Consider the following 10,596-nt stretch of genomic DNA (forward strand, 5'->3'; position numbering starts at 1 on the left):
ACCAGACTTCTGATTCTTGCTCTTGACTCCAGTCAGCCCAAAGTAAATCCAAGTTTCAAATCATTTTGCCCCTTCCCTTCCCTGACTTTGGAATCCACCTTCCCCTTCTAAGGGCACCTCAGTTCTGGTTGTTTCACACTCAGATTTCTCGAGATACACCTTGGTCTAAAATATGAAAATTGTCTTACCACATTCCCCTGTCAAGACAGAGGGTAGCAGCACGAGCATAATTAAATAATTATTTAAGTAATTATTATTAATTATTTAATCAGTCACTTGTGGGGGTTACTGGGCTGGTGCCAGCTCTCCCTTCAGAGTTTTTGGACAAACACAGTGTGAGGGGAAGGACTCCTGTGCACTCTCCCAAGCTGTTCCATTACACCTGATTTATAGCATGACACTACTTGTTCTAGCCCATAACCTTGAGCTTGTAAAATACACAGGGGAAAATTTACTAACTACTGAGTTCATCTTAATGCACTGTTGGGAATCTTAGGGGGGGAAAAAAGAAGGGAAGGAATTGGGCATCTAGAGGAGGTGGTTTTGAACAGCAGTCCTGTACTGGCCCAGTGCACTGCATTTCACTCTGCTTCCATTTAAATAAAGTTTCAATTTACACAGCCAGCATACAGTAAGGACCCATGTTTATCTGCTCTGAAGGTGATAATCAATAGGAGAGTTGTAGACACATTTCCCAGCTTATTAGCTGCACACATGAATGGAGTTTCCCACAACAGCATGTACAAATGCCTTTACTTCACTCTTAGCTGGCATCAGTGTTTGATTAATAACAGAAGACAGAAAACTGGCTTGCAACTTTTCTATTAGGATAGAAAGTTGTCACCCACATAGCAGACAAATTCCTAGCAGTAAAGGAGTGTAAACAGCACAGCCCTGAGATCTGGATCATGGGTGCCACAGGTCCTTTAGCACACAGCCCTTCCCTTGGTGGCTGCTCTGCTGTGCAAAACACACAGCCACCACCCACACACCCAGAAGTTATTCTGATGCTCTGCCCCACATTTTGTCATTGTTTTCAAGTGTAGACTTTTAGGTTAATTTCCTCAGCTAATACTCTAGAGGTGAATGTCTAATTTGCCCAAGAATGTCTAATTTCTCCTTGGCTTGTTCCCTTCAATGGCAGCCTGCCCTCTGTACTAATGTACAACTTCCTTGAGACAAGCAGAGAGTGTTGATGTTACAGAGTAAATACAAAATGAGCTCTGCATTCACTGACTATTCCCAGGAGATATCTTGCTCCTTACTTCAGTCTAAGTACTCAAAAGTCAGTCCTGAAACTTTCTCCTCAAGTTATTTTTACCATGTAAGGCTCCAGCAAACAGCAACTTGTGTGATTATTTCTGCCATTACAGTCTCTTACTTTGTTCAGCTTTTAATTATTTTAAATTACATGGCTGAAGTGCTGCTGGATAGATGTCATTCAGCAATAAAGGCTTGTTCTTTGAAGAGCCTGAAGCAGGGCCCTTTTCAGCAGGATTGTAGCTCATAGGCTGGGGAATGTCACACTCAGGTTCTGTGGTTCACTGAGGACATTAGGAGTAACCTTATTCCTATTCACAGCAGAATTGTGTTTGCAAATTACTTTCCAGCATCCCAGCAGTGCATTCTATAGGGACTGGCAGGAAGCAGTGACTCCTATTGCTCCTCCACTCCAGTGACTGAAGGATTTCCCAAGTGACAGCACAGGAGTGTCACACAGCTCCAGCTTGTGCCAACAGGGAACCACAGGATTTGTACTGCACAGCCTTGGTCAAACCAAGCTCACTGCAGGAACAGCAACACAGCTGGAGCACTGGGCACAGCTGTCACCTGTGTCACTGGGCACACCTGTGTCACTGGGCACAGCTGTCACCTGTGTCACTGGGCACAGCTGTCACCTGTGTCACTAAACACAGCTGGCAGTGCCCAGGTACCAGCTGAGCCCTATCCAGCCCAGCTCAGCACAGCAGCTCCCAGCACATGGGCAGAACCAGCAGCACCCAACTGTCCAGTCACTGACTCTCATTCTCTCATTTATCTTCCATGTTTAAAAAGGATGACGATCATTTTATAACTACAATCATGAGCCTTTCTTACTCTACCTTTGATGAACCACTTCATTAACAACTGCCCAGAAGTCTTAAAAAGGTAAAAACAACCAACCAACCATACACATCCATAAAGATATCAGGCTGCCTGACTAAAGTACTTCTACCTTCTCACTGGATACTTCAAAATGTTTATGAACAAGCCCAATAGCAGGTTTACAAGTTTCTCCTCAGCTAAATCTCACATTGCTCTCTTCAGATTTCCCTGAAGCCTCACACCTTCACATGTACTTGCTCCTGCTGTTTCTGTACCAGCAGCACAAACACCCACCATGGTGAGTTTACAGTGCCCCCAGATGTTACTCATGAAATCAGCACCAAGCAGAGTCCTCACTGCCTCTCCATCCCTTCTGGTGACAGTTCACTTTAAAACATTCTTTTATAATAAATGATCTGCTAAAGGCTTATTGCAGTCAGCATGGAAATTTGTGTCTGAGTCTGTACCAAACACCTAACTGAGGTGCAGATGTGCTGTAATTACCATGAAAGCACAGTAGAATCAAACCTCTAAAATGTATAAATATACAATTATATGTAGTACTTGCCAGTACAAAGCTGTGTCACTAGATCTTACTGAAGTGGAAAAGGTTCAGTTCCCAGCATTCTGATGGACCTAGCACAGAAACCACTCCAGACATTCTCACCACCTTACCAGGGAAAGGCAGGGACCCAGCCAGCTCCTCACCTCACCCCATCTCCCATCACTCCTGGCACAGACACAGCTGTGGAGCTTCCTTAGCCTGCACCACAAAGATCAGCTCTGGGTTATGCATGTTTAAGACAGTAGAAAATGCTACCAAGGCACAGAAGAATACTAAAAACATGCCAAAAATGAGTTTTCCCACTTGAGGAAGAAAACAAGAACAAGCAACAACCTTGCTTTTTAACTGAAAAAATTTTAAAGCCCAGGTCTGTTTGTTTAAAGGACTTTCAGGGCCACCTACAAATCATAAAGCAGCTGGAAAATAAATCTTCTCACTTCTCTCTCTGTCTGTGGATTCATAACCACAGTAATGATATCTCTAAGGATACAGCCTTCTCTGGAGGTCCAGAAAGGATCTGAAGCAAAATCTACAGCATGCAGGAGAAATAGGTAGTGGAATAAAATACCTAGAAGCCGGGTTTTAGATATTTACATGTGTCTAAGTGTAATATACATGAGTGCTTATTAAACTTGGATTATTTTGCAATTCTTTAGTCTTCTGCCAGATCAGTGATCCCCAAAAAGATTATAAACAATTCAAATTTGCCACAACTTGTAAGAGATTCATTCTGACAGAGGAGTGCAAGGGCAGCTGGCAGAGCCCAGCACAGCTGTTTATCACAGTACAACAGAAACACTTCTTCAAACACACATCAGGGACTGCAGAGATACAGAGTTTTATCAGAACACACCTTTCAGGCAAGTTACTAAATCGTGGCTTTACAGCAAGAAATGTGTTTGAAAGAGAACCAGCACTGCAGAGAGCCAGATTGCAAATAGAGCCCCATTAATGGTACTGAGCTCTCAATGTACTTCTAAACATCGTGAAACTCTTTCTTTGGTAGCCAAAAGAAATCACTCTGTACCAGCCTTTGTCAAGACAATAAAAATAATTTGTTTCCTTACAGGAACTGTCCCTTTCCCATCAGCCAATACTGATCCAAGTAAACACATGTAAGAAAAGCTAGCATGAGTTGTTGCAGTAAAAAGACCCAAGTGAGGTAAGCAAGCTATCTCCCACTCCAATGTTCCCATAATGGAAAAGAAAGGTCCAAATATCAAACATCTGCATGTACAAGCAGCTGCTCATTCTGTTTTGATGTTCATCAATTCTGACCATCTTGATTTGAAAATTTGACTTGAGTGAAATGAGATTCCCCCTATCAATCTCAGTCTTCTTCTCTTCAAAAAAGTAATGATAAAAATGGGATTGTTTTCAGAGATCTGAAAGGCTGATTTGTATATGCAACAAGACATTCCATACGAAATCCATGGAGTGTTTCACTTTCCTCAATGTTACAAAAGCAATTTGTTTCCAGACAATGCAGAATTATGCATTGAATTAAGCTTTATGCAGAATTAAGCTTTTCTCCATATTTTGCCTGTTACCTACAATGAACTGCCAGAGAGAGCAGCCTGAACTCCATGCCTGTATCAGATTATCAATGCCATGGGCAAAATCCAAGAGTTTGACCATTCTGGAAGTTTTCACTGTCACCTACTCTCTGACAAACTAAATACTGCCACCTACTGACTGCCAAAGCTTGAACTTCCGAGGATTTTTTTATTTCCCTCTCCCAGACACAATTCCCAAGACACACAATGAAGGCTGTCACAGCCCAGATAAGCCAAAAATTGATATCTGATAATCTGAGATAGTATTGTTATTTGCTTTTGTCCACTGTTACTTGTTTTTTTTCCAATGTTGTAACTACTTTAAGATGTCAAATTTTAGTTTGAGGTTTGATCTTGCAGCATGACTGTCAAGCACACAGTTTTACAATACAAGCCTCACCATACATAGCAGAGACACCAAGCTGTATAACAGCACCATATGTTTTAGATTTGACAGTCCAGAGTTGAGCTTGAATGCTGTGGTCCAAGTAACTCAGAAAAAGTAACATCTGCTGCTCCATGATTTTTCCATACCCTTGACAAATACTTTTTTTCCATACCCTTGACAATATTTTCCATACTTCACAAATACGGAAAAACCCATGATTTTTCTCACATCGCCCAGCTCCAGCAGCACCAAAGATATAACTAAACCATGCCTTTAATTATTCCTTTACACAATTTCATTGCCCAACAAGAGACACCTCTACAGCCACTAAAGTGAGTCACAGTGTGTGAACCAGGGTTCTGTTCCTCAGCTGCTGCACGTATTCCTTTGCTTGGTCAAAGCCAGTCCTTGGTGGCTCTGGGGGAGGAGGAGGGCCTTCCACCAGCTTCACAAAGTAGTGGCACCTGCTGATTTTCATCATGCCAAACATGCCCTTGCCGTGGCACCGCAGGCGCTTCACGTAGCGGCCCCTGCCCGTCTGCGACTCCGCTGAGGAAACAGGACAGGGAGAGAGGAGGATTCAGTCAAGCACAAACTGCTACAGCTGCAATAAAACACCTGTCCTGCCAAGGGATTTTTCATGGCTGCTTCTAGGAAGTTAATTCTACTTGGGATTCTCCCCTCCATCTTTCTTCTGTTACATTTAGCAGATCAGTGCTACAGAGGAACCCGTGAGCTGCATTAACGCTCTTCAGGAGCACCAAAAAGGGGAATTTAGAAAGCAGGCACACCAAGATAAATATGTGCTGAAGGACAAGTCACACTGAGCACTTACTAGATTATACAGTTCTTCTGGAGGTGGTATTCATTTCACTGCCTTTCAGTAGTTTGTCTCATGAATTGCTGTGAAGTCTTACAGACTTCATTTTCCCTCCTTTCTCCCTTTATTGCATTCATCACAGGTATTTTCATTATCTGCACATCCAGTCCTGCACTACAGCTCAGCCTTCTTGTGGCAGAGCCCTGGAAGGCTCCAAAGAATTCTAATCAAATCTGTCTACAGTCCAGGTGACTTTAAGCTTATGAGGTCAGTTGAGTAAAATTTATTCCCTATGAGACAAAATGGGAATTTTTTCTTTGGGCATCAAAACACCTAAGAGCAAACATTTCTCTAACATTTTCTAGGCTAAAAAGCACTTTGGTTATTACAAGCTTATCCTGCAAACATCTACAGACCAGTCTTTTTATTAAGAATTTTACTGTCATTACTCATTTACTTTTATACTGTGTCTGATGGAAGTTTAACTTTGGTTCTGCAAATCAAATTGTACCAGCCACAGACAAAGCTTCCAGCATCTCTGACTGGCAACATTAAAAACTAGAAACTGTTTGCAGAAATTCCATTCTCAGATGGATAAATGCATGTTAAAAATGCTGCAAACATGTGCTTTTCATGTTTAGGTAAAGTGAAGTCTAGCAGGAACTGTCCTCTATTCACTTCTGGTGATTTCAAGCATCAAAATCTTATTAAATATAACACAGTTTCACAGGGTAGGATAGAGCAGGATGACATTTTTCTAATGCACAAAATTAAAAAAATGTACCTATGTGTAAGTTTGATTTGAATTCCACATTGTGCTTTCTTACAGCCATTTCCTGTGCTTCTAACAGAACCTGTAACAAAAGGAAAATAAATGGAAATACTGAGAATTTAAGCAATGCTATTTCTTATCTCTAGATAACATGAAAGAAATTGCAAGTTTAAGTCAGTTATAGAAGCAGTATTTTATAAAGATAAAAACTGTTAAAAGACAAGCATCTTTTGCATAAGGAAGTTCCTTGCATAGAATAAAAAAGCCTCAGGACAATTTTATTACATTTTTGGGGAGGAAAGGGAGTAGAAAAGATGTTTTCCACCAGCATTTGTCAGCCTTCCCTCACAGACCTTTGTGTAATTAGACATCTGACTAGAAATAAATTCCAAGGTGGGCAAAATGAACTTGGTCTACTCAATATTTTCAGCTAATACAGGACATTTCTTTGCTATTATTATACCAGAAGTCAATGCTTCAGCCAAGAAAATGAGTAATTTGAGAATCCAAACTACCACAGTGTATTCAGAGATTTTGTGCATTTACAGAACTCAGTCCTCTCCTCAATAATGCCCCTCATCTCTTACAGTTTAAGAACCAGAGCACAAAGATGTAGCAGCCATTAGTGACCAAGATTCTGCACCTTTTACCATGAACTTAACACCAAACACTGCTGGAGAGGACACCCATATGGAATTTATCACCATGGCAAGTTAGAACAGCCAGCAAAAGTGACCCCAACATATTCAAAATTCACAACATTACATGACTGTAACAAAAATACGTTGTTAGAATGTGCTCCCAACAGGCTTACTTAAAACACAAAAACCCACAGAAACTTCCAAACTTCTGGTGACAGGTATTGATTTTAAAGTTTTCTGGAAACCAGGAGAGTTAAAGAATACTGCTATTTACCTCTTTGATCACCTTTGCTCCCTTTTTGTCACTGAATTCCAGCTGAGCAAGAGCCTGATCAATGGACATTCCTTTTATCTGCAATCAAAGTGTTAAAATTAACTTCTGCATTTACAAGTATTTCCTTTCTCTTATTCAGAAGACAATACTTAAATTATACTGCTATTATAAAAACAAAAATACTGTCAATTCCTTAATTACCATTTCTTCACTGTAATACCTTACAGCTAAACCAAACTAAAGCCATTCCCTGTCCAGACCCATGCTCACACCCAGGACTCTGCTCTAAAGGTGCTGATTAAACTGTGATTGAATGAGGCTCTTAAGACAAATACAGCAATTAAATTTTGCATTCTCTCAAGTACAGCACAAAGTACTCTTTGCTTACCAGTTTTGCCAGGTACCACATCTTATCTTTGCTGTATTTTATTTCCCTCCGACAGTGATATATTTCCTAGGGGCAAAAAAGAAAAAGTTAAAGGATGAATAATTTTGTTGTGAAAACAGGAATGGAGCATCCATGTCTGCTCCACAATCTATTTCTTACTAGGAATAAAATAAGAATGGCTGTGCCTACTAGGAGAACAGTACATAGCTTTGACACTTGAAATTGAAAGCACTAAAAAAAGATGCTGGCACACAGGAAATTTTAATTTAATCTTATGACAGTTTATAAGCAGAAGTCCCTGAGAAGAATAATCAGAAGGTTTATCACCATCCTTTCCTCTCATTCTCCCCACTTTAGAAGCAAAGATTGACATGCCCATTCAGCCTTAAAAATATTACCCTGCTGTCAACTCCACTTACTGGGAGAGCAAATAAACAATATCACCAGAATGAACTTAATTAGCCCTGGAGAAGTGAAGAGGGTTTCAAGTTTGATTGGCACAAAAAGCTCCACAGACCCATTTTACATTACTGCTAACAGGGACCAGCACCAGCTGGTAGAATCTAACATCAATACAAATTTGAAAGAGGTGGAACTCTTGATAAACAGGGAAAACACTGATTTAATAAACAAGTCTGTCAATAGCTGCATTTTCACACACACTGCACCAGCCAGCACAGCCCACAGCAGGGATTTCTGTGTGCTGGGCCACAGTGTTCACAAAAGCAATCAATAAATGCTCATGGCCCACAAAATACATGCCTAAAAACCCCATTTCTTTTCAGATGTAAATAGTTTTACTTTGCTGAGCAGCGTGTGCAACAGGAGCCACAACACATCAATTCCTAATGAAGGAAAATGATAATGGAATCCAGAATATCAGTTCTTGTCAGCAGAATTTCTACTTCCTTGTAGTTCAGAAACTTCTACAAACACAGGATGGGTCCCTTGCAGCTTGAACCACACACTGAGCAGGTGAGCAGCTCCCAGTAACTCAAGGCTCCAACATAATTTAGAGATGGAAAGAATTCCAAGTGATATCAACCTCTACAATACAGCCAAAAATTGAATAAAATCCTAAAAAATGAGCAAACAAGCTTTCAAGCTAGTGCCTTGTGCAGTCAGCCTGTGCAGACAGTGACAATCTGTGCAGAAATTCTCAGGTGAGGACATGCTCAGGTGCATCCTTACAGCTGGTCTGCGAGGCTCTCCAGGCAGCTGGGGAGGGTAAACAATCCTGTTCTTCTTCTCCCACTTCCCAATTTTCTGCAGGGATGTGCTGGTGTGGATGCAGGACAGAGGCAAAAGGCTCCCACATGGCAGCCACCTGCAAGGCAAGATCACAGCCTCAGCTGCTGAACACAAGAGCGCTTTGTCCCTGCCCAGTTTGTCTGGAAAATTGTGAATTTGCTGTCTTGAAAAAGAGAACCAGCACATTTGTATACTCAAAAAAACAAATTATTGATTCCTTTGTAGTTTATGCTGAAAGGGGTTTTTAATTCAGCAAGACTGAAGCTTCTTAAAGCAAACCATGAATGTTGGTATGGGATTCCACATGAAGTGTCCTCAGACTGTCACACAGTCACAGCCACCTCTGTTCTGATGCTCTTGTGGGGTTCAGGACTCACACAAACCATTTGTACCTTTCCCAAGGTACTTTCCATACTTATTTAACTTTTACCAACACCACATTTAGCAGTGAAATTTTCTAGTTTTTCAAGGGGCTGAATATCTCAGAGCATTAGAGGTTTATAAACATTGTAAAATTTGAGAAGAGAGGTGTTCTAAACTACTTCCAAAACACAATCAAGTCAATCCAAACACCAGGCAGCTGATAGCAATAAAATTAATTTTCAGGCAGTTTGCTCAGCTCAGATTCTGAAAAACCAAGCTACGTTTTGCCCCCTGCTGCCTGGATAAAGCAGCAGTCACTGGTGACTACAAGAAACAGATGAGTTCAAGACCAAATACTGAGAGTTTTCCTGAGCCTTGAATGTCTTTGTGTGTGTGGCCAACCTGTGCAAAGCATCTTAAAAACAACAGGCAAACAGCCAAAAGGGGATTGTACACCATTGTTCACATTAATATGTGAGCAGAGATTAGCATAACACACGTATTTCAATGTCATGGAATATTTTTGCAGGTATTTGCAGGGACACAGCTGTGGGGTTCCTCCAGAATGAGGGGAAACTTCAGCAAGTAAGGAAAGCACTGACTGGGAAGAGACACCTCCATCATGGCACAAGCTCTGAATACACAGAAAAACACCACAGGGCCAGAGAGAGACCTGTGTGTCCAGAGCTCCAGGGTGGGTGAGATGACCAAGCCAGGGGACCCCAGCCCCAGATGCCCAAGCAGGGCAGTGCCTGTCCCACTGCTCAGGGCAGGGGTGACAGGGCCAGACTCACCTCTCTGGCCGTGCCCAGCTGAGGAGACCTCGCGCCCAGGCAGCACCTGAAGGGAGGGGAAAGTGAATGGTAAAAATCAGAATGGTAAAATCACAGCATGGTTTGGATTGGAAAGGACCCTCGGCATGGCCAAGCCACCTTCCACTGTCCCAGGCTGCACCCAGCTCCATTCAGCCCAGCCTTGGACACTTCCAGGGATCCAGGGGCAGCCAGAGCTTCCCTGGAGACGCTGTGCCAGGGCCTCACCACCCTCACAGGGAAGAATTTCTTCATAATACCTAATCTAAACCTACTCGCTGCCAGTTTGAAGCCATCCCCTTCACCCTGTCACTCCAGGCGCTTATAAACACCCTGACTCCATCACTCCTGGACGCTCCTTTCAGACACAGGAAGGATACAACTTATCACCCCGAGGCCTCTCTTCTCCAGGCGGAACAACCCCAATTCTCCCAGCCTTTCCCCACACGAGAGCTGCTCCATCCCTGCGATCAGCCCGGTATCCTGCTCTCCAGCGAGCCCCTCCCAAACCCCGCGCCGCGTCCCCTCAGCCTCACCCGCGCCCAGCGCCCAGCGCGCCGCCATCTTCCCGGCCGCGCTTTGCGGCAGCGCCGCGGGCGGGCGCACGGGCAGGGGCGCGCTTTGCGACGCTTTGCGGCGGCGTGCGCGGCGCTCGGCGGCAACGCCCGGAGCACGTGGGGC

At 42.8% G+C, this 10,596-nt stretch overlaps 1 protein-coding gene across 1 annotated transcript; it reads right to left on the bottom strand.

Moving 5' to 3' along the window:
* Positions 1 to 4,361: 4,361 nt before the first annotated feature.
* MRPL22 (mitochondrial ribosomal protein L22) lies at positions 4,362 to 10,504 on the bottom strand. Its single transcript, XM_054287919.1, has 8 exons — positions 10,452 to 10,504; positions 9,898 to 9,943; positions 8,681 to 8,816; positions 7,490 to 7,555; positions 7,102 to 7,179; positions 6,199 to 6,268; positions 4,793 to 5,143; positions 4,362 to 4,752 (listed from the first exon to the last, which is right to left on the bottom strand). The coding sequence occupies exons 1-7, from the start codon at positions 10,477 to 10,479 to the stop codon at positions 4,932 to 4,934; spliced, it is 636 nt and encodes a 211-aa protein (XP_054143894.1). The 5' UTR covers positions 10,480 to 10,504; the 3' UTR covers positions 4,362 to 4,752; positions 4,793 to 4,931.
* Positions 10,505 to 10,596: the final 92 nt, after the last annotated feature.

The sequence above is a fragment of the Melozone crissalis genome, unplaced genomic scaffold (genome assembly GCF_028551555.1).
Source record: "Melozone crissalis strain CALT ecotype California unplaced genomic scaffold, PUWL_Pcris_2 ptg000061l_1, whole genome shotgun sequence".
Taxonomy (NCBI): domain Eukaryota; kingdom Metazoa; phylum Chordata; class Aves; order Passeriformes; family Passerellidae; genus Melozone; species Melozone crissalis.